The following is a 24550-nucleotide window of genomic DNA, read 5'->3' as shown; positions in this document are numbered from 1 at the left end:
AGCGGATATTTTATAAATAGCCTATCTACAAGCTTTTTTTTAATACATTTTGAAAACTTGAAAAATTACTACTTTGTACTTTTGATACTTTCTAAGTACATTTCGATGCCAATACTTTAGTACATTTTGAATTCCGGACCTTTGTTGACCCATTTTGGTGTTAGCATCATGTTATGCTTTAGCTATTGAAAAATAGCAGATCTACAAGCTCGTAGCGCGCCACAGAGTGGCGCGCTACGAGCTTGTAGGTCTGCTATTTTTGAAAAATCGAAGAACGACTGACATTTTTTAGAATCTGATCTCAAGTCAGAATGAGTTAATCAGACCAGTGTGTGTCCAGTGGAAACCTCGTATGAATCTGATCTCAGGTCAGAATGGGTTAAGTAGAACATGCGAGTACTTTCTGCCCACCGGTCTAACATGACACATACCTGACTCGGAGGGCGGCAGCATGCTGGCCGCCGCGGCCTCCTGGGAGTGGATGTGATCGGCGGCGTCTCCCTGGAAGGGCTGGATGACCTGGCCCTTGCGCCGCCGTTGATATCTGACCAGCTGCTTGTCCAGGTTGTCTCCTGTTATGGGAACAACCAGATCACCACCAACGGTCAACACGCCTGCAATGCTTGACGTCAAGTTACACGACTGACCCACCCAGGTGATGGCAATGATACTAATCACCGTATAGTCTTATACCGTGCAACATGAAAACTCCTGCTGGGTGGTCGTTAAAAGTTGATTCCTCCCTCTGCCACACGAATTGACAAATATATTGATGTTATGTTATATGTGTTGTATGTTGCGATACTTCCTCCCGCGATATATATATATATATATATATTGTATCGTTCTCCCAATATCGTGAGATTGATTAGGTAGTACGTTGCCCCGACGTGTCTATTGCGGACGAGGGCGGGTTGGGGAGGGACTCAGCCAAGTATACGAGTACGCTAGTAGCAGGCGCTACGCTACCCACAATGGAACACTCGTGGCATTATGCGAAATGACGCCAATTCCTGCCTTTGTTATGGACAAAGTGTTTGTTCTGCAAAGAGGTCTCGTATAGGTGCTCAGAGAGTTGATGTGGTGTTGTGGGTCCCCAGCAGCAACACTCACCCAGTGAGGTGGTTCTGAAGTGAGAGGCCAGGACGCTGACCTTCCCCGTGATGAGCTCGTAGCTGATCTCCTTCAGGAACTCGTTGGTCGTGAGCATGCCTTCCGCTAAGGCCCGTGCTTGGTACTTCCCTGCAACATGGCAACAGTATTTCATTACCAAAACATTGTCACAATCGTATGATATAATTCGTTTCGCCATGACTATAGACATGTTCTATTAAAAGGTGCTTTGGACAAAACTGTCTGTCACGCAAGCTTTTCGCAAAACAAAAGCTTTTCTTCATTTCCTGAACATGTTTGGAGTTATACCGGTAGGTGGTTTCTCCCCGAAACAGCAGAGACAGTCATGTATATTTTGCAACATGATCACGACACTAGCTAAGTGCACAATCGTCACTCTTAACCCATTTTGGGGGCGGGAACCCCTTTTGGTGTTTAGCATTATGTTACGCTTTAGCTATTGAAAAATAGCAGATCTACAAGCTCATAGTGCGCCACCGAGTGGCGCGCTACGAGCTTGTAGGTCTGCTATTTTTTGAAAAATCGAAGAACGACACAGAAACATGGCTTTTTCAGAAAACTGTCAGGATGTAGAAGACATTTTTAGAATCTGATCTCAGGTCAAAATGGGTTAAACATTTGTATTTAGATTTTCATCAATCAATCAATCAACCAATCAATCAATCATTATCACAGGTTTATTGATTGCCAACCAATGGTATATGAAGAAGCCTATACTATACGGCACTAACTAAAACTCACCTAACACGAGCACGCAGAATTCATTTAAAACTCACCTAACACGAGCACGCAGAATTCATTTCCGCTCATCTTGGACGCGCAGACGATGACCACGTAGGTGGGCCGGCCCTGCTGGGGGTGTGTTGCGTGCTGCTGCTGTGCGGCGGCCGACGCGGGGTCGGAGATGGAGCGCAGGGACTCGGAGATGCCCTCGCCCAGGGAGTTGTGGCTGACCAGGACCTGGACGCTGCCCCCGGAGACGCTGGCCTCCAGCCGGGCCAGCCAGGGCAGCTGGGCCGGGAGGATGACGGCGGGGCCGCCGGGAGGACAGCAGAGCATGGCCTTCAGCGCTATCTGCTCGAACTCCTCCCTCAGCGGGATCTGCTCCGAGCCTGGAGCAGCACGCGGAGAGAGAGAGAGAGAGACAGAGACACAGAGAGAGAGAGAGAGAGATTATTAGCACATGAAACAACTCCGAACCTTGACTTGCCTTTGAACGTTTCGACCTGGTGTTTGTTTGTTGGCTACGACGAGAAGAAAAAGAAAAACAGCCCCGTTGTAAGAATTTTTCACAATAAAAAAAAACACTTGACAATGTATTTGTACAGCCACTATAGCCAGCTAGTGGTGTGTGGGGGAAAAGTACTGAAAATGCTTTACTTAAAGTACCAAGTATCTATACGGCAAATGAATGAAGAACTATACTCTGTTGTAGGTAAAAAGTTCCGGAATTCAAAATGTACTTGAGTGAAAGTAAAAAAGTATTATTGGCATCAAACTGTGCTTAAAGTACTTAAAGTAAAAGTACTCATTGTGCAGAATATGTGCCAATTCAAGTTTTCATCTGTATAAATATCTGTTGAAAATAGCAGATCAGCTAATTTCAAATGGCCAGAATGTATTGCTGAAGTGGATAATGTATGTTTTTACATAATAATCCAAATCTGCAAAGTAACTAAAGTTGCCAAATAATTGTAGTGGAGTAAAAGTACAACATTTGCCTCTACTACATATGTTTAGCAGGCCGGTGTTTGCATACGACATAAAATAACAATTATTTAAACTTTAGCAGACACGCTTACCCGGTGCGACTTTACAAGTGCGAGATTAGAGTAAGTGGAGTGTCAACAAACAACAGGGTATAAACAGTGAAATAAGTAGAATGCAAAGAGAACAATGCAGCGCCTCAAATAAGAGACCAGCGTGCCAGTAAAACACAGCTGTCATAACAATATGCTAATTACTCTTCACTGTCAGGAGTCTGATAAGCATGTAAAATAGAGAGAAAAAGATAGACAAGACAAACCGGCGTATGTTTTGCCTGTGAATCAATTAAGTTACTGAAAAATAACTAACTAAGCAACGTGTATTTGTCCTGTTCTGCGGGGCCGCTGAACACAATTTACAATTTTTGGCATTTATAACCAAATGACCTGAAATGGGAGTGACCGAGAACTTGAATCCGACGCGTGTTTTATCATCAGTCTTACTTAGTCGTGCCAGATACTGCAAGGTGAGCAGGATCTTGGTCTCCACGTTGAGTGTCTGATTGCTGCTCAGGCCCAGGCTCTCCAGGGTCTTCTCCGTCAGCTGGCCACTCTTCTTGTAGCAGCTGACCAGCAGGGGGCTCACCACGATGTCCCCCACGTTCCCGTAGAAATAGGGTAAAGTGCCGTGACCTGCAAAAGAAAAAAAGGGCCATTTTAAGACCCGAGTTAAAAAAGCATTCACTTTGAAAGAATATATATTCAAAGATTTGCGCCACATTTTTTTTTAAGATTTTTCAAAAATATTTAGCTATTGAAAAATAGCAGATCTACAAGCTCGTAGGTCTGCTATTTTTCAAGAGCTAAATTATAACATAATGTTTAAAACACCAAAAGGGTTAAAATACGAATTATGTGTTTGCACGTAAGAATATTGACGCTGAATGTCACAATTATACAGCATTCTCTATCTAGAATGGCATTGCACCGCACTGCGTATTTAACCCTCATTTTAAACTTTATTTGTTGACAAATAGCAGATCTACAAGCTCTACAAGAGCTTGTAGATCTGCTATTTTTTGGGGAAATCGTGAAAACGAGTGCATACTGGAAAACCAGTTATTGGCAGCCATGGGGATTAAAACCACTGCGTACTCCCTATTCTGGGGAGCAGAACGTTCAGTGTAAAAACAGCAGATCTACAAGCTCACGGCGTTTCATAGTTGTGACGCGTCGCGAGCTTGTGGATCTGCAATTTTTTTCCCCAGCGAAGATATTCGGTTGTAGATTAGGGACATTCTAGGTGGTCAGAAAAACAAGGACACCACCAGGACCGAGACACACACAGAGACAGAGAGAGAAGCCAGTTGTTTGTGTTCTCCGTACCAATGAGAATGACAGGGCGAACCCCCGACGTGTTGAGCAGGTTGTCGGGGACGATGACCGTCTCTCCGGCGGTGACCGGGTGGGGCGTCAGGACCCCTCCCGACGCCAGCGGAGGAGGCTGCGGAGCGGCCATGGTCAGCACGGAGCCTGCTGAAAAACAAGACAAGCCCCTGGCTGGTCATTTACTGGGTCGGTGTGTGGTGTCTCATCACACTGTTACTTATTAACCCATTTAGGCCTGACATCGAAATGAATAAAGTCTTCTGAAAGAATATATATATTCAAAGATTTGTGCCACATTTTCATAATTTAAAATAAATAAATAGCAGACCTACAAGCTCGTAGTGCGCCACTCGGTGGCGTGCTATGAGCTTGTAGATCATGCTTAAAACATGCTTAAAACACCAAAAAGGGGTTCCCGCCTAGAATGGGATAATCAGTTACTTATTTATTATTATTAATATTATTTATTATTTATAGTTATTTATTAAGCACATTTTGCAAACGACCAAGGTCATCCAAAGAAGAGCTCAAATTAAAATCAAACAAGCTAAGAGATATAGAGCAATATAGATTCAAACAAGATGATTCTTTTTTTCTAAACGAGCAAGCAAATATACTCAACCGGGAATATAAAAGTGGGCTAAAAACAGCATCAGAACATTATTTTCTCTCCACTAAAGAAAAGCATCTTTCTCTGTTGCCATGACTGTGTAAACTTTACACAGTCATGGCAACAAGAGAAGATGCAAAGGCAACTGAGCGGAAACAAAATGACTATGGGACTCGAATACAAGGGAGATTATATGCCTCTCTTTTTAGGCGGAGAGATGATGGCCGCGATGTGTTTCTGTTCCCGACGAGCAGCTCCAAGTAGTTGGAAAAGATGTGAAAAGAGGAGCCTATATTAAGAACTATAATAGCCGTCTGACAGACATCCGTCCTCAATCTGCAGCAAAACCTCTTGCTTGAACCAAATAACAATTTGAACCAAATGACGTCAAGTCACTCAAAGGTTTCGTGACGTTCATTTTCCTTTTCTTTTGGGAATAATAAGAGGGCTAATAAAAAGTACAGTTATGGTGTGTGCAATATTAATTGTGAGATTACCATAATGACGGTAATCATTAAAGGACCACTTTTCAACCTATCTTCATATAATAGGTCCTCACTAATAATCATGATAAAATGGCACGTGTTTTTCTACTCGGTCTGTGTCACTTTTCATTTCATAAAAAAAAAGGAAAAAATACTGTTTTTTCTTTTTTTAAACCGCGGTAATGAACCCGATACCGTGGTATGCGTTACATACCGGCGGTATGGCGGTATTGCGGTTATTGCACCCAGCCCTAGCTTCGTATTGATATTCTGTGCACTCAATTTTTATTTTAAACTAGGCGTCAGTAAAAAAGGAGCAGCTATGGCGACTGGGATGATATCATCGTTTGTTCAACATAAACAAGGGCAGAAAGAGCAGGCTGTGGTTATAGTCAGTCAGGGGCCAATCAGAACAAGCAGACAAATGGTGAATTACAGCTTCAGATGGAAACGGAGCAGCATATAGGGGCGGAGCCAGAGGGATCACCACACCTGGGCGTGAGTGAGTGAGTGAGTGAGTGTGTGTGTGTGTGTGTGTGTGTGTGTGTGTGTGTGTGTGTCGGACTGACCTGGAGAGAAGGCGATTGGCCGAATGGCTGGCACGGGCACGGCGGTCGGCGGAGCGTTATTGGCCGCCAGCGTGTTGGGGTGCCAACTCCGGTGGCGCTTCTTGGGAGGGCCGGAGTTCATGGCAGAGGAGTTCATGGTGGGACAAGCTGAACAGCCAAGACAAAAAGAAAGAAAGAAAGAAAGAAAGAAAGAAAGAAAGAAAGAAAGAAAAAAGAAGAAAAGACGATAAACAAAAGCTCACAATACAAGGAAATCATTGGATTCAGCAGATATGCGTTGCTATGAAAGTTAATTAACCCATTCTGACCTGAGATCAGATTCATACGAGGTTTCCACGGGACACACACTGGTCTGATTAACCCATTCTGACCTGAGATCAGATTCTAAAAATGTCAGTCGTTCTTCGAATTTTTCAAAAATAGCAGACCTACAAGCTCGTATCGCGCCACTCGGTGGCGCGATATGAGCTTGTAGGTCTGCTATTTTTCAATAGCTAAAGCATAACATGATGCCAACACCAAAATGGGTGCCCGGTCAGAATGGGTTAATGAAAGACCGCAATCTACTTTGATATGTACGGTATACATATGTGTTTAATCAACTGTATTCTAATGCTGACCAACGGAAGTGACAGTGATATCTGACAGAACAAGTGATCCATCTCTTTGCTATTGTGCTTTGCATACTGTAATACCCAGTTTTTTGTGTTTTTGTGTTTGTTTGTTTTGTGTTTTGGTTTTCTCCTTTTTTGTGTATTGTATTGATTGTAGTTATAATATTAGGACCCTCTCGAATAGAGATACTGTATATCAATGGGGTGTGCCTAAATAAAGAATTTCAAACAAACAAAATAGCAAAGAATACATCAAATAAAGCTCACAACGCATCGCAATGTGACTGTGCTAGTGTGAGCTTGTAGATCGCCTATTTTAGCTGGAAAAACATTTAGTGTCGAGTAGTGGTGGACATTGGGAATTATACGCAGGAGGAGGGGGGGCAGGGAGGGAGCCCCAGACCTCCCGGACTCTCCCGGACACTCTGAATGTATTCTCACTCGGAGTGTGTGTGTGTGTGTGTGTGTGTGTGTGTGTGTGTGGGTGTGGGTGGGTGTGTGTGTGTGTGTGTGTGTGTGTGTGTGTGAGGGGTTCTTACGAGCGCTGTCTCCCATGTCTGCGCTGCGATAGCCCTGGCCTTGAATACCGACGGAGACCTGGGAGGGAGTCAGTAAGGGAGGGCGCGGGTCAATGCCAGGTCCGTTCACCCTCAGAGCCGTGGGCACTGCAGAGACACACGAACAAACAGAAACACGCACGCAAACGTTGAGTAGGGATTTCAAACATTTTAGACATTTTAAATGTATCGTTTTAAATGGCTACACAAAATTTAAAAACCCATTCTGACCTGAGATCAGATTAAAAAAAATGTCTTCTACATCCTGACGGTTTTCTGTCAGTCGTTCTTCGACTTTTCAAAAATAGCAGACCTACAAGCTCGTAGCGCGCCACTCTACGAGCCCAGAATGGGTTAACGGATACTGTGCGCACTAAGCCTACGCAATAAAGAGAATTAGAAAGTGTGAAAAAAAACATGTATCTCTTTTTTTTTTATGGTTCTACATACAGTGCATGGACATGTGCTTAAGACGTTTACCGTCTAGTAAGCCGAAGCAATAAATAAAGATGAGTCAGGCCCAACACTAAAGATATTGATTTCCTATAGATGAGTGGCTATTGCCAATGACCTGATGGGGCGTTTTTCCAATCTCATATTCACTGTGTATGCATTACGCTAAAACATTGATTGGTGTGTGTGTGTGTGTGTGTGTGTGTGTGTATGTATAGCCTTTTGCCTGTCAATATCACAACCTTGTAAAGTGGCTAATGGATAGCGAGGCCTTTAAAAAGCCATTATGGCATTCTTGTGCGCGTGCATGGAGGCGATTTGTTTGCATTCATATCAGTCTATTGTATTCACACGTACAGCCCTCGCTTATATAATATAGGTGAGGTATCGGTGTCTCTTCAAACTAACGAGAGCCTGGATACAAAATGGGACGGCGGCGCGAAAGTGTTTTAACTACCGGTATGCTATTTACAATATTGATTTCCCACATTCTATGCGGAGATTGGGACTTAACCCATTCTGGGTGGGAACCCCTTTTGGTGTTAGCATACGAGCTTGTAGGTCTGCTATTTTTGAAAAATCGAAGAGCGACTGACATAGAAACATGGCTTTTTAAGAAAACTGTCAGGATGTGGAAGACATTTTTAGAATCTGATCTCAGGTCAGAATGGGTTAAGCTAAACAAAATTCAATATGCAATAGGGAGAGAGTAGAGAGAGAGAGAGAGAGAGAGGCGGGCTGACTGAACACTGCAGAAATATTGGTTATATTGGAGAGAGGAGAGAAAGAAAAAAAAGAGGTCCACCTATTGGCAGAGTCTTGGTCCCTGGCGTGGAAGCGGCCTGTGGCTTGAGAAAGCTGCAGTCCCTGCTCACGTCCGGCCCGCCTCCTCCTCCTCCTCCTCCGAAGAACATCGATGAGGCCTGTGTGCTTCTCATTGGTGGAGACTCTAGAGAGGGAGAAACCAGAAGCATGCCGTTAGTATGGACGATGTGACAATTAGTGGACTCACTGAAATGGTATGTTTCGTGGTAATTTCAAGGAGCCTTAGTTTGTCATACAATCATCAGGCCGCACGGACAGGTCTCCCATTTTCATCTCTCTTGCGTCACGGCACAATTCTACGGGGTTGTGTAAACCACAACAGACGGCCATATTTTGAATCTATAGCCCCGAGTTTCACAACTATAGGCTTCTTGTGTGATCATCGGCATAGTCGATTTGAAACAACAGTGCTTTGGGTTGAACTCCTAACTAACACACTAGTGAAATCCCTTAACGGGGAAGAAAAAGTTAAACATTTACACTCTCGGTATAGTATAGACTATAGAATGAGACCGTTGTCGCGGCTCGCCTGCCCTCGCAAAGAGCACATACTGTACAGAGCCCCGATTGGTAACACAATAATTCTTTGGGGGGGCTTTGACGGTATTGATTTCTCCTGAACCTGGAGGGCTTTCAGAGCTTGTCAGCACGCAGCGATCTCACAAACACTATAGCACGCTGTGAGCCGTGCTGTGTTGCAACCAGGCTCTCGTTGTTAGCATAACTCGCGGCCTGCTATCTCCCTGACTGCGACCTTGAGGCACATCCTGCTCCCAAAAAAAAGAGGTCGGTCATGCTCACTCGGGACGCGGAGGAGGAGGGAGGGATTGGCCCCGGCCGGCCGCCATGATATATCCACCACAACCCCCCCCCACCCACCCCACCCCCAGCCCATAAACGGCTGCTGGTTATGGAACCCGTGTTTGCTGATAAGCGATCAGCGATGAGCTTTTTTGGGTGTTGCGTAATGACAGTATGTACAGAATGTACAGTATGCTCTGGAATGCTTTTTAGTCATAGCAAAAAAAAGGTTTGATTGCACCGTGAATCAAATGAGACCATCAAGAGTAGCCATGGGAACCGGAAACATCCACCCAGCGAGATATCTGGTGTTTTAGCTATTAATCCAGAATTTATATTATACTTTTTTTACCATATTTTTATTATTTTAGCATCCCGTCCCGCTATAGGCAACGCTTGCTTCCGTGAATCCACCGAAATCCAAAAACTATCTTTAGTTGGAAAAGGTTTGGGAACCACTGCTATATTGTGGAACAGTCTGTCTGGCTTTGGGTGCAGTACTTAGTTTAGACAGTTTTTGGTATAAAGACTAGTCATTGGGTTAGACCAGTCATTAGTCCTACAACTACAACCCATCTCAAACCCTCACCCTATAGACCTAACCTCCCACGGGGCAGCCCACCTAAACCTAACCTTAACCCATGTCTAACCGATGACTATAGTCTAAACCAAGTATGCACCCCGTCGGGCTACGCGAGAGCAGGTCTCACCTGACAGAGGGAAGGGGGAGTTGTTGCGTTGGTGTCCGTTGGTGCCTCCTCCTCCTCCGTTCTCCTTGCTGCTGCCCAGGGAGGAGCAGGAGGAGGAGCTGGGCTTGGAGGAGGTGGGGGCGCTGCCGCTGGAGAACTGACGCGTTTTACAGTCTGAGGGGGAGAACGAGAGCCACGAGAATGGAGAGAAAGAGAGAGAGAGAGAGAGAGGACAGAAATGTGACACATGCCATGTTGTATACAATTGGAAAATAATTACTCAATTGTTTTACTTAACCCATTTAGACCTGAGGACTAAAAGGTTTTCTGAAAAACCTATGTTTCTATGTCAGTTTCTATGACATTTTCATGTCATGGACTCCCAAAAATATATGTAATTGGCCACCGACCCCCCCCCATCTGAAAATATGTTGTTCCAGGGACCCCCCCAGAAGCAAAGACTTGAGTTAAAAGTTAAAAAAAAACGTTTGCTCTGAAAGAATATATATATTCAAAGATTTGCGCCACATTTTCACACGATTCTTCTAAAATAGCAGATCTACAAGCTCGTATAGTCTTATTATAGGACATATATAAGCCCTGAACGGGAGGGAGGGAGAGAGGGCTTCTTCTTTGCTGACCTTTCCAGCAGATGATGCGTCCTTTGCACAGAGCACCCTGCGGGTTCTTCACCAGGTAGTATTTTAAGTGCTTCTGCTTCTTGGGCTGCGTCGACAGCTTCAGGTTGATGTGGTTCGAAAACTCCGTGAAGTAGCGGAAGCCCTTCTCGCCGCAGCCCACGCAGTTTCCTGAAAACCCTGGGAATTGGAGAGGGGGAAAAAACATGAATATTTAATCGTGTTTGTGCGTGTGTGTTAACGTGCTTGTGCGTGCGTCTGTGCGTGCGTGCGGGAAAAAGAAAATGTAGCGTTTTTTGGTAATTTACTGCTTGTCTTCAAATGTTAAAGGACCACTTCACCACTTTTCAACCTACCTTCATATAATAGGTCCTCACTAATAATCATGATAAAACGGCACGATTTCTTTCCTACTCAGTCTGTGTCTCATAGGAGGGCTGTGGGGCAGTTTAGAAACCGTCTTCCGTCTACTATTATTACGAAGATAAGGTTGAAAAGTGGTGAAGTGGTCCTTTTTAACCCATTCTGCGCGGGAACCCCTTTTGGTGTTAGCATTATGCTATGCTTTAGCTATTGAAAAATAGCAGATCTACAAGCTCATAGCGCGCCACCGAGTGGCGCGCTACGAGCTTGTATAGGCCTGCTATTTTTGAAAAATCGAAGAACGACTGATATAAGAAACATAGCTTTTTCAGAAAACTGTCAGGATGTAGAAGACATTTTTTAGAATCTGATCTCAGGTCAGAATGGGTTAAGAATGTTATTCAGATACTGCGCTGTCTAGAGTGTCCTCCTCCTGGCCTGAGAGGGCTCGACAACGTCACCCCCCACCAACGTCACCCCCCCCACCAACGTCACCCCCTGATGAATTTAGTATTTTTTTTTCTTTTTTAGATATTTTTTTGGAAACAAACCTAAAAGTGCATTTTTCCCATTCTCGTCGGGCAGGAACCGCCGGTCCACGGCGCACACCAGGATGTGCTCGGGGGCGCTGGGGGACTTGGCACCGACCAGCTCGAAGCCAGCTGGGGCCTCGATGCTCTCTGTCGCCATGGAGACCAGACGCAGGTCCTTGCCGGCCTGACAGAAGCCTGAGGAACAATGAGATGGTTTGTAAATTCAGAGAGGGAGGGAAAACAAGCAACACACAGGACACAGTATATATACAGCAGGGCTTTTTACTTCTAGTGATTGTTGCTGGTCGACTAGTCGCTTAGTTTACTAGTCGACTAGCTGTTTAACCCATTTTGGGGCAGGAACCCGTCTTGGTGTTAGCATTACGTTATGCTTTAGCTATTGAAAAATAGCAGATCTACAAGCTCGTAGCGCGCCACCGAGTGGCGCGCTACGAGCTTGTATAGGTCTGCTATTTTTGAAAAACCCCGAAGACATTTTTAGAATCTGACCTCAGGTCAGAATGGGTTAATAATGAAACTGTCAGGATGGAATAGACATTTTTAGAATCTGATCTCAGTTCAGAATGGGTTAACTAGGCCTACCTATTATGTCATCTTTTATACATTTTGTATTTATTTTTTAATAATAGTTGTACATTTAGAAACTGTGTTCGTTGGTGACTATCTAAGCTGATCTTGAGGCCAGCAAAATATTTTCTTATCAACTAGTCAACAGTGGATTTTACTAGTCGACTAGTTGAATAGTCGACTAGTTGCTCAACCCATTCTGAACGGGAGCCCCTTTTGGTGTTTTAACTAAGCATTATGTTATACTTTAGCTATTGAAAAATAGCAGATCAACGCCTCCTAAATCAGTAGGTCTTTTTTCCCCAATTTCTTCTCCCAAAAGCAGATACATAAGCTCGCAGCGCAGCACGAAGTGGCGTGCTGTGAGCTTGTATATCTGCTATTTTTCTTAATAGCCAACGTATAAGCTCTAAAATGACACGGATACTTTCCCAGGTTTTGATGGGCTATTCTTGTGCAGAATAAAGTCAATATACAATTGCTTATAATCCATACGTACACATATTGCATTATAGGACGCTCGGCAATAACTTCCATACAATATGGTTAGTGTTATACAAACACGTACTGTATGCCTAAAAGCTACTGTAAACCTAAAGTGAATGTCTTTTCATTTTCATTTTGGGGTCAACTTTCAAATTTCGGGGTAAAGATAAGTGATGCAAGGTAGTGGTGATTTTTGTTGTAGCCGCACTCAAAGGTCCTGAACTTGGCACGGATTAATCTAACGTCAATATGTACTCAGTAGTACTGACATGACGTTTAACGTACCCTTATCCTTAAAGGTACAGAGTACTCGGAACTCAATCCTAGAGGTGAGTGTCAAAGGTCATGGCAATATGACATCATTATTTCAAACTAGATTAATACACAATTCGTTTTTCTTGTCTTTCTTGTTTCTTCTTCAATTCTATGGTAATAATAACACTACGATGGAACTATGGACGAAAACTTAAAATTAACACCAAAAAAAAACTAAATTAACTGGTAGTTTACTTACTGTAAACCTGTGGTGTGATATTAATACCGATTCTGATTCTGAATGATTTAAAAATAGAAATAGTGGAAATAGTACAATGCAGCAAGTTGTTCAATCAGACTAATATATTTAGCCAATTAGAAAAATATAAATAAATCTATTTGAACTTAATAATATATATATATATATACCTGCTTCTTGAATATTCGATTAACCTACATGAGCAAGTCAGCTATTGGTTCCAAATGTGGGTTTCAGATATGGACCAGATTCTACAAATGTCTTCCAACAGTTTTTTCTATATCAGTGGTGCTCAAACGTTTTCCTGTCAAGGACCCCAAATATTATATGCATTTGGCCGTCGGACCCCCATTTGGAAATATGTTGTGTGCGTGTGTGTGGTGTGTGTGTGTGTGTGTGTGTGTGTGTGTGTGTGTGTGTGTGTCCGGAAGCAAAGATTTGAGTTTAAAACATTCGCTGTGAAAGAATACATAAAGATTGCTCGTTTTTTCCCCAACAGCTAACGTTTCAAATGATGGTTAAGGTGGTTAACCCTTTTTACCCCTTTTGGTGTTTTAACTAAGCATTATGTTATAATTTAGCTATTGAAAAATAGCAGATCTACAAGCTCATAGCGCGCCACTCGGTGGCGCGCTATGAGCTTGTAGATCTGCTATTTTTGAAAAATCGTGAAAATGTGGCTCAAAATCCTTGAATATATATTATTTCAGAGCAGAAACGTCTTTCTTATTTCGACGTCGGGCCTAAATGGGTTTTAAAGCTAAAAGACGACACAGACGTGTTCCAGGTCTCAATGGGCTAGTGATGGTTGGGTTGGACGTTAGTGGTGTAGTGTGACGTTGAGCCCCCTTACCGTCCAAGGTGCAGCTTCCATCCGGGACGGGGGTCTGTAGGTAGGGGAGGGGAGGGCTGTTGCTGGTGTCCGAACCGTCGTCCTCCTCCTTGACGTCGCTGGAGGTCAAGTGACCGTTCAGGAGGTCCTGCTGGCCGCCCGGGGGGAGGGGGGCTCCCCCCCGACCCCACCTCCTCCGCCGCCGCTGTGGAGAGACAGGCTGCCCTTGGGCTTCATGTCTGAGGAGGGAGGAGGAGAAACACGTCAAGACGTCACTCACAACGTTGATTCACTTTTATGTCAGTGCGGTTCTCAAACTTTTTCATGTCAAGGACTGGACACCCCGAATTGACACTAATTAGCCTCGCGGACCCCCCCCCCCCCCCCCCTTTGAAAATACATGTGTGAGAGAGGGAGGATGACTGATTTAAGCAGTAACACCTGTGGCCCTGAGTCAAACTAGAACTGGACTCAGAGCTGGGTGTGGCTGCACACCTGTTGTGCATCATGGACCTAGTCCTGATTGGCTCTGAAACCACATGCTCTGAAACGCCGCCTATAAGCCAATGGGAGTGCCTCCTCCTAAGCCCCCTGAAGGCTGCAACGCGGAAGTGTTGACCCAGAGCCAGACTCTTGCTATACACCGCAGTAGTGTGTATATATAACCCCAAGCTCCCCAGGGAGGCTCTCCAACGCTGAAGCCGCTCGGCCTACTACTGGCCAGAGCTGGGGACTGCAGGCGGACCCGTGGATTCATGACGAGGAAACCCCCCATGCAGCTGGGGGTTTAACGTTGAGCACTCGATGAAAGCACTAGAACGTTCTTTCCCGGGTCCTTCAAAACGCCACTGAGCAACTTCCAACGAAAAGGGGACAGATGCTCAACGGAGAGCGCTTCTTTCACCTGGCAGTTAATGATACGCGTGTGTGTGTCGTTCTCACGTTTTGATTTAGCAGAGTGTGGAGCGTTGGTTTGGTTACCTTCCATGCTCCGGCTCCAGATAGAGCTGGTTTGGTTACACTTCATACATTACATAGAGTTACACATAGAGCTGGTTTGGTGTAATACCTTCCATGTTGTTGCCAGGGTAGGACTGCTCCGGCTCCAGATAGAGCTGCGTGAAGATGGGCTGCGGGTCTCCGCTGGTGGAGCGCAGCGACGCCTCGATGGAGTTATGGAGGGCCTCCTCGAAGCGCGCCGACTTCAGCTGCCCGGCGTACGAGTTCCCCATTATCTGCAGAGAGAGAGAGAGAGAGAGAGAGAGAGATAGATAGAGAGACAAGGAGAGTGGCTGAATGAATGACGACGACAGCCACTTGGAAATGCACTGCTCACATCGTTAAGCAGGAAGGGAAAGACGCAAGAAGGGAGAAAAAAAAGAAGAAAAAAACGGGCAGCGTTGCACGGCAACAACATGCTCTACGCAAAGAGTAAAGGAAGAAACAGAAAAGTGCTGGATGTCTCGCACACTGTGGACACGCACGCACGCACGGAATGTGGCGGCTTTGAAAACAGTGGAGTGGTGTCTTTCTTTTCCAGCAGCATATCCATTAGTTACTCGGTTGCTGTTACAGTATGTGTTCTTTGAGTTTACTTGAAGTGTCGTCCCGTCGTTGTTCTGTCACTTGAGCTTTTGGAGTGATAAAAGGTTCTTCTCACAATGGGCACGCGCGCGCACACACACACTCACACACACGCACACGCACACCAAAAAGTCACCTCTTTCTCAATTTTGTAGCCCAAGCGTATAAAGGCCATGGCTCTTTTTCTCTTCTGTCTTATTCTGTCACTCTGCCTGTCGTCCCCCCCCCCCCCACTCCCCCTTCCCCCGTACCCCAATGTCCACTTGGGGACATCTGCCGGGGTCGGCTGTGTGGGCCTGAGGTTGAGTGGCTCTCTGGTGGCAGGTGGCAGCTGGACAGAAGGCCATACATGTGGCCAGAATGAGAGAGAGAAAGGGAGAGAGAGACAAGGGGGGAGGGGAAGGAGAAAGAGAGAGAGAGAGAGAGAGAGAGAGAGAGAGAGAGAGAGGGAGAGAGAGAAAGAGAGAGAGACAAGGGGGGAGGGGAAGGAGAAAGAGAGAGAGAGAGAGAAAGAGAGAGAGAGAGAAAAGGGGGAGGGGGTAAGGAGAAAGAGAGAAGAGAGAGAGGGAGAAAGAGAGAGAGACAAGGGGGGAGGGGAAGGAGAAAGAGAGAGAGAGAGAAAGAGAGAGAGAGAGAGAGAAAAGGGGGAGGGGAAGGAGAGAGAGAGAGAGAGAGAGAGAGAGAGAGAGAGAGAGAGAGAGAGAGAGAGAGAGAGAGACAAGGGGGGAGGGAAGGAGAAAGAGAGAGAGAGAGAGAGAGAGAGAGAGAGATGAGAGAGAGAGAGAGAGAGAGAGAGAGAGAGAGAGAGAGAGAGAGAGAGAGAGAGAGAGAGAGAGGGAGGGACAAAGAGAGGGAGAGAGACAGAAGGGGCGAAAGCTGGGCAGAGAGAGAGAGAGAGAGAGAGAATGGTAGAGAAATACAAAGCGAGAATGAATGTAAAAAGGCTCGTACAGTAAGGCCTTCCCATGATGTCCATCTATTAAGAGGCCGGTTCTTCATTCTGTATCCAAGCGAGCAGGAATATTTCCCTGCGTGGGATGGGACGGGGAAGATGCAAAACAAACAGCTCTTTCGGCTCATTTCCTGGCACACAAAGTCTTTGCCTAAAATGCCTCCCGTTTCTGTCCTTGAGCCACATTTGACCTGCAGTTGACTAGTGTTGTTTTCCATGGACGCTAACAGCCAGAGAGCAGGCCAAGTGGAGAACCCAGGTTGAAGGCTTCAGCTGTCTGGAAACAGTTCAGTCACCTCAACAACCGTCGCCCACCTCTGAAGAGTTTGTGCAGCTGTCGGACGCCACTGGTTCCTCAAACAGCGGCTCGGGGACCCGTGTGTGGGGTCGCGGAACACATTGTTATAATGGGTCTCCTTATAGTTTTTGTTTCCTATACAGAAAACAATCAGTCATGAAGAAATGAAGAAAAAGAAGAAAAACTGAGAAAGAAGCAGGTAAAATAGCCCGATCTACAAGCTCACAGCACGGTGCGAAAGCGCCACGTTGTGAGCTTGCAGATCGTCTATTCTCACGAGTTTGGGTCTCATTTCTGGTGTATATACATTTCTTAAGATTTTTCTTTTGATTTCTTCATGAAATTACTGAAAAGAAGTCATGACATTTTTTTGCTATTTTGGGGCAACGCTTTATGAAAATGTTTCAAAATAACAATAATTAAAAACAAAATTAAGGGGACCCACTGTTTGGGGAACCAGTGGTATATTATAAATCATTCAGCAAAATGTGTATAGGACCTTGCGACGCAATGCCGCAAGTTGTATTTTGTCAATACAGTACAGGGGGGGGTGGTGGGGTGTGGTGGGGCGGGGATCAAGTTTGGAGCTGCCTTTCTCCTTCCAAAGGTGTCCTTTTGCACCCCACCACGCCCGGACAGGTTTTCGGCAGCAATGTTTACCCATAGGGACCGTCCCGGACTGAGAGAGAGAGAGAGGGGAACGGGAGAGGAATCTCCTTTGACCCAGAGACAAAAGGACAAGATTAACAGTGTCTGATTGTGTGTGTGCCGTCACTGGCGATAAGCAGCTTAAAAAAAAACAATCACACACACCCGTGTGAAGTGAGGGGCGATCCTTGTATACGTCATCATCAAGAATGGTACGGGGTCCCTTATTGGCCAAGGGTGGCACCGACCAGAGTGGAGAGTAGGAGAGTAGGGACACGCTTGATCTTGATATTGGCTATAGTTCCAAACATTGCTCCTAATGGCTGGAACTATCCCATTGAGACTGAGTGAGCACTTCCGCATTCCATTGTTACAATGGGAGTCAACGCTATAGTGTCGCCACTCTCTTACTATATATTACTCCGACATACTCAGGCGATTTGCTCAGACACACCAATAATGACGTCACCAATAATAATAGTGGTCCCTTATTGGCCAAGGGTTTTTTTTTAATCGACATATACCGACAGACATACCGACAGCCGATTTGCTCTGCAAGGCACATGTGACGTAAATTCTCCATTCATTGTCAATGGCATGTTTGCGTTCAGACAGAATACGCACCATAGCCGTTTATAGGATGGGCTATAGCCTAGCGCCCTCAAAAAGACGTCAAACATTAAAGAGGCCCTTTACATTTTTTACTTATAGGGCCTCTTTCTTCATCCCTTTTGCAACCAGATCTTATTTTAATGAGGTTTATATAGGACACACAAACCACTTTATATGTGTAATAATGATTAAAATAATATTTTAATCATGACGCCATGTTCACGACCAAACTCTGTCGCGAAAATGTGGTCTCACTTCAGCTTTACAGTTTCTTCCAGCGGTGAAATGTCCCTTTAACTACAGAAGAGAGAGAGAGAGAGAGAGAGGGTTAAAGGAAAAGCCTGGGCCCTAAGGGTGTTTTAGGCAAACGGTCGCCCGTTTGATTGTGCAGTCAAAACAGAGTCCTTTTTTCTGGCTCGCTGACCCTCAGGCCTCAGTGGACAGATTTGCCATTAACCTCGCTCCAGCCCAGAGGTGAACGACGTGGCGGAATGACCTTTTATCACCTGCAACCTCTCAAAACAAAAGCATGTCCGACGCGGCCTAGAGGTCGCCTATAACGGATGTTTCTCGGGGTGTGACTCAGAGGAGTGAGAGGCAGGCGTTTGTGTGGCCGAGGTCAGGTTGCGAGGGGAGGGAGGGAGGGAGGGTGGGGTATTTCAGGTGAACTGGTGGCCCCCGGACAGCGTTTGATGGATGAACAAACAGACGTTAACAAGTGGTCCGCATGCAGCGCTCCCTCCGGGGGAGAAAACAATTAGGTGTTCAAAGCAAAACAATGGGCAAAATAAGAGGTCTTTTTTTTTCTCTAAAGTGAACGGGTGAACTCGGACCGTCGGTCGGTCGGTCAAGTCCATGCCACTGCATGCTTCTGGGTGGTATTAACCCATTCTGACCTGAGATCAGATTCTAAAAAATGTCTTCTACATCCTGACAGTTTTCCATTCTGACCTGAGATCAGATTCTAAAAAATGTCTTCTATGTCAGTCGCTCTTCGATTTTTCTAAAATAGCAGACCTACAAGCTCGTAGCGCAACTCGGTGGCGCGCTATGAGCTTGTAGATCTGCTATTTTTTAAATGGATAAATCATAACGTAATGCTATAACACCGCCTAAAATGGCTTAACAGATTGGATGAATCTGACCCCCCGGGGCAAAGCAAGACGATATGATATTCTGCCCAGCGGATTCTATACCCGACAAACCCTATAGCACACAGTGTCGTCGCGCACACACACACACACACACACACACACACACACACACACACACACACACACACACACACTCTCTCTCTCTCTCTCTCCGACTTAAATGAGCACTGAGGATGTCGCTGTGGTCAGTATAGTGGAGTCTCCAGTATTCAGCTACGGTGCAAAAACACGGACAAGGAGCTGACGCATTAACATTAACGAGGTGTCTTAAACTGTACCTTTTTCTGATGGTTCCCACAGGCGGGTTCAGGGCGAAAGGGACTTTGTTCTCCACTCTGCTACATGCTGCGTCGCTACCACTCGGAAGAAGCTCTCAGCGCCGGCATCTCGTTCTCAGGGGCATCGCTTTAGACCTGAGGAAGGGAAAGAACGGAAAGGTTTTACTCATTGGAAAAAAGGGGGCAACCATTATACCGTCAATGATAAAAACGTTCGTGAAGGTATCTTAGCTATATATACAGACCGACAAACGTATCGTCGTTGCTGTATGGAAGAAACCACCGAACTCCATTTTTGGGAGGTTTTTGATTTTTCTTTTCATCAATCAATGCTGTTGAACATTCTTTACGTCTGTGTGTTTGGTTAAAACGATATTTAAACAATGGATAGTATTAACAAGTGCTTCCGCCAAAAAAAACCCTCCTAACTCCATGAGAACCTCAAACTATCCAAAGCCAAACCACCCTTTTCGTCTGTGTGTTGGTCAAAACAACAATGAACCAACGGAAAGTATTCAAAAGCGCTTCGACAAAAAGCTCCTAACTCCACTTGAGCGGGATGTTTCTTTTCATTAATTTCCTGAAAAATTAAAACATTTTGAAGAGATATACTGTACACACAAACAAGGCCCAAAATCCCATATAGGCTTTACATTACCCATTTAAAAAAAAAAGGGACACATGAGTTTAAGAACCACTCACACTGTGAACCTGATCTGGTGTGGTGTCATTTTACCAGCACCAGAAACAATTGCTGTCACTTGCACGCTCATTCACTGAATGAATAGGTGCCCTGAGAACTCTAAAGGAAGGCCAGTCAAACGTTAAGAGGGAATGCAACAGATTGCATCAAGCCCACCCCCCTCCCCCCCCCCCGGACATAATGTAGTCAGAATCAAGGAGCTGGAGAGGGGTTACGTGATACCATTATGGCCCTGGGGGTATTTTCATAAAACACACTTGAGTGTTTGACTTTGCGGGTCACACACACACACACACACACACACACACACATACGCACACACGCACGCACACAGCACAAGTTAAATTGAACCGTAGCGTTGTCTAGCCACTGACATAACAGATGCAAAGTTCCTTTCAAAACATTGACTGACACAAAATAAATGGGCCGCGTCATCATTTCTGACTGTGTGTGACTGTGTGTGTGTGTGTGTGTGTGTGTGTGTGTGTGATAGTGCTCGGTCTAGGGACGGTACGACTATGGATCTTTATGGCATGATTACAGTGAGATAATCACGGCTATTATACAATTCCACAAAACTGTATACAGTATGTAGAAGATCCCATTTGTAAATTAGAGGTTTTATTATATTTTCCCTGCAAAAAATGCCTTTGTTGGCTTTTTTGTAACCGTAACGCAAATAATACAGTGTCCAAATAATACATACACAATATAAATAGAGTATATTTATTTATTTTCACGATTATACTGAGCCTATGCGGTTGTGATTGTGATAGTTTAAAATCACAGTCAAAATTCTTCAAATTGCACATTTACGCACACACACCCAACACACACACACACACACACACACACACACACACACAGTCACACACACACAGTCACACACACACACACACACACACACACACACACACACACACGATACTCCAACACAGCAAGGACTGAAAAATCACTTTCTGTGTCTCTCTCTCTCTCTCTCTCTCTCTCTCTCTCTCTCTCTCTCCCCCCCTCTCTCTCTCTCTCTCTCTCTCCCTCTCTCTCTCCCCCTCTCTCTCTCTCTCTCTCATATGATGCTGGCTGGCATTGTCTGGCCATACTAAAGCTCCAGGTGTGAATGATTAGCCAACCACGGCAGAGTTAATCAAACTCAACATTTACACTGTCAACGGGAAAGACAGAAGACAAAATAGAAAATCCATGGAATCTCACTTAATGGACAACTAACTATAGGCACGTTCCGGTATCATCCAACTTGTGTGTACACATACTATACACACAAACACGTGCAAAAGAATTTGAACCCCACAACCAAAGCCTATCAGGAGGTCCAAGTGGCTGACAGCAGCAGAGAGAGACTCGAAATATTTGGATCCTTATCTAGCAGTGAAGGGCGGGTGACACAGACAGACACACAGATGGCCACAGAGATGAGACCACCGGAGCCGTAAATCCGGCACAGCCCAAGGTGCTCTCAATATACCAGTAACGAGTTCTTCTGGTCTTGACATTTGAGGCAGCGTTTTCGTTTTGGGCTGGACTTGCTGTCAAAGGACTTCACCTCCTCGAGGCCACAAGAAGAAGAAGGGGGGGGTTTAAGGCGGCGGCTGAGAACACACCTACACCTCTCCCACTCCCATGCATACACACACACACACACACACACACACACACACACACACACACACACACACACACACACACACACACACAAACAGCCCTGTGCGCAACTTGGGTACAAGTGCAAGTTCATGCGTTTTGCAGATGCATGCACAATAGTGAACGCGCACGCACACCGCACACACGCGCACACACACACACACACACACACACACACACACACACACACACACACACACACACACACACACACACACACACGCACACACGCGCACACACACACACACACACACACACACACACACACAAGCACCTCAAACTTCTCCTACTTCTACTACTCAAGTCAAGCAAATAAACACTGATTTTGTCAAGAGAAAAGTATGGTTAGGTAATTTATATATATGGGAAATCTATAGAAAACCGTAATCTTACTTAGTGCTGACACACAATTTATATGACCATGTCCAAGAAGCAATTTTGCCTTAGTTAGTGTGTGTTGTTAAAAAAAAGAAAAAAAGACACAACACACTGAAGTTAAATGGTATCCAGCTTCCATCCCATAATAAACACATCCATCTCTTATAATTTAAATTGCTGCACTAAACAAGCAACTAATGATGACTGGCGGTTTTTGGGCCAAACGATAATAAAGAAATAAAATAAAAACATAGCTTAGCTTCAGTTCAAATCTTAAAAGGTCATCCAGGAAGTCTATCCTAAAAATGTTCCATATTATTCGACTCCATCAGAGGGAGCTGACCCTTGACCCCCGACCTCCTTTTGTTTACCCCTTCATCTGCATAATTACATTACAGCGCTGATAACAGAGAGGACAGAGGCAGGATTCATCTAAACTTAACTTCACTTCTTGATTCAAATGATTTAGGCTCATTTATATCTAAAGCATAGTACCACCATTATTATAAAAAAAAATATATCAACCACTTTCTACCTGGTGTCCTTCTTTTATGATAATGCGTTTGCGTGAGTTTTTTTTTTGCCATTTAAGCCCTTTTTTGCCGGAAAAAAAGGGGGCTTACCGGTAAGTGGTTTACAAACACAAGGAATCCCTCTTGCTATAGGTTGACAGAGATCTAGCTTAAAGAGATGTAGTAAAACTTGACACTAGGTCATTGCTTTGGCCAGTAAGTCATAATTTGGTTACCATGTATTTTATATATAGTTTCATTTAACCAAAAATGATGTCTGAGAGAGCTTTAAAGGCTTCACAGAAATGATGCAGTGTTTCGGTAAAATATAAACATGACAAAATAATCGATCAAATAGGCCTATACTTGTGTGTGTCCCCCATTCACGTCACTCTTACGGTTTTAAAAAACATGAAAGGTCCATAGTGACGAAAGAAATGCAGGAATGAGAGCCAAGCTTTACTGTTAACATTAGAAAAGCTTTGTTGAAAGAGACATCACCCATCAAGACAAGGGGTGGTTGGGGGGGGGGTGAAATGGAGAGAGGGAGAGAGAGAGAGAGAGAGAGAGAAACGACTAACAATTCTCAGTGTCGTCCTGAATTAGGTGCTAAAAAAGCCATGAATGCCATGTTAGGCCAAATGCCATACGGTGACAGTGGCAACACTGTATTTACAAAGCGGCTTCCTGTACTGTACTGTGTTACTGTACCTTCCATTAGTAGTAGTAGTAGTAGTAGTGCCCCCCCCCCCTCAGCAAGCAGAGACCCAAACCATCCGAAAAGGAAACCCTGCACTCCCAAACCGACGAGATATCCACAGCGTGAAGAAGGGAAAAAAAACCTTTATTTCAAATATAGTCCGGTGTTATAGGTCCATTGGAAGGAAGGAAGGAAGGACCATTTGACTGTACTATACTGTATATCCAGTCAGGAGAAGAAGGAGGGTGGTAAAAAGCAGTATAGGATCCTTATCTGGCCTGCTTCAAGCCACCTTGGTCATGATACTCCAACACACAGCAAGGACTGAGAGATCACTCTCTGTCCCTCTCTCACACCACAACAGATCCCCCCCCCCCCTCTCTCTTGGTCACACATGCAAACAAACACACAGTCACACACGCATACACACACACACACACACACACACACACACACACACACACACACACACACACACACACACACACAGAGAGAGAGAGAGAGAGAGAGAGAGGGCCCTCCCCCTCAGTCCCCTATGCCCTCCCCTGTTCTGTGCCATTTGCTGAGGAGGGAGGGAGAGAGAGAGAGAATTCATCGGGGGCTCATTCATCTTGCCCCGCTGACCCCCCGTGGTGACAGATGCTCTTGGAGGGCCACAGACCCGTGTGGGAGGGGGGGGGGGAGACAAAAGAGAAGGCTAAACATCTTCCCCGCTGGCCTGGCACACAGCAGCGTGGCGCCCTGCCACGCGTGACCCCCAGCGCGAGAGAGCGAGCGAGAGAGGCCGCCACCACCACCATCACCGCTGGCACTGAGTAATGCGGATGTGGACGGAGGAAGCGCCCAGAAAAGGTGGAAAGAGCACCCAATTGTAGAGTCAAAGTTATCAATACTTTAATGTAGAACTATTATATCCCCTATATATATCACTATGCAAGTGAAAGTTCCGGAATTCAAAATGGACTTGAGTAAAAGGATTGGCATCAAAATGTACTTAAAAGTACCAAAAGTAGAACGTATAGTCATTGTGCAGAATGTCCCATTTCAAGTTTTCAAAATGTATAAAAAAAAAAGTATATTTTGAAAATAGCCGATCTACGAGCTCGTATACCGTACTGTAGATCGGCTATTTTCAAATGGCCGAAATGTGTATATGGGCTGAAGTGGTTAATGCATGTTTTTTGTTTTGTAATAATAATATAGTAACCTAAAGTGTTCAAATAAAAGTAGTGGAGTAGAAGTACAATATTTAGATCTGAGATGTAGTGGAGTATAGTAGATAAAAG

At 45.0% G+C, this 24550-nt stretch overlaps 1 protein-coding gene across 1 annotated transcript in view; it reads right to left on the bottom strand.

Annotated features, from left to right (window-relative positions):
* The window catches only part of greb1l (GREB1 like retinoic acid receptor coactivator), a 40618-nt gene extending 21195 nt beyond the window's left edge, over positions 1 to 19423 (bottom strand). Inside the window, 15 exon segments of the mRNA XM_080777671.1 lie at positions 432 to 572; positions 1114 to 1242; positions 1911 to 2246; positions 3345 to 3533; positions 4227 to 4373; positions 5894 to 6040; positions 7047 to 7172; positions 8323 to 8466; positions 9854 to 10006; positions 10474 to 10650; positions 11385 to 11561; positions 13808 to 13931; positions 13934 to 14025; positions 14856 to 15021; positions 19313 to 19423. Coding sequence (XP_080633797.1) covers positions 432 to 572; positions 1114 to 1242; positions 1911 to 2246; positions 3345 to 3533; positions 4227 to 4373; positions 5894 to 6040; positions 7047 to 7172; positions 8323 to 8466; positions 9854 to 10006; positions 10474 to 10650; positions 11385 to 11561; positions 13808 to 13931; positions 13934 to 14025; positions 14856 to 15018 — 2245 coding nt within the window. The 5' untranslated portion in view covers positions 15019 to 15021; positions 19313 to 19423.
* Between the last annotated feature and the right edge of the window lie 5127 nt (positions 19424 to 24550).

The sequence above is a fragment of the Protomyctophum bolini genome (assembly GCF_963924005.1).
Source record: "Protomyctophum bolini genome assembly, chromosome: 12".
NCBI classification, from domain to species: domain Eukaryota; kingdom Metazoa; phylum Chordata; class Actinopteri; order Myctophiformes; family Myctophidae; genus Protomyctophum; species Protomyctophum bolini.
The sequence above is the reverse complement of the archived record's forward strand: the minus strand, read 5'-3'. Positions and strand labels throughout refer to the sequence as shown.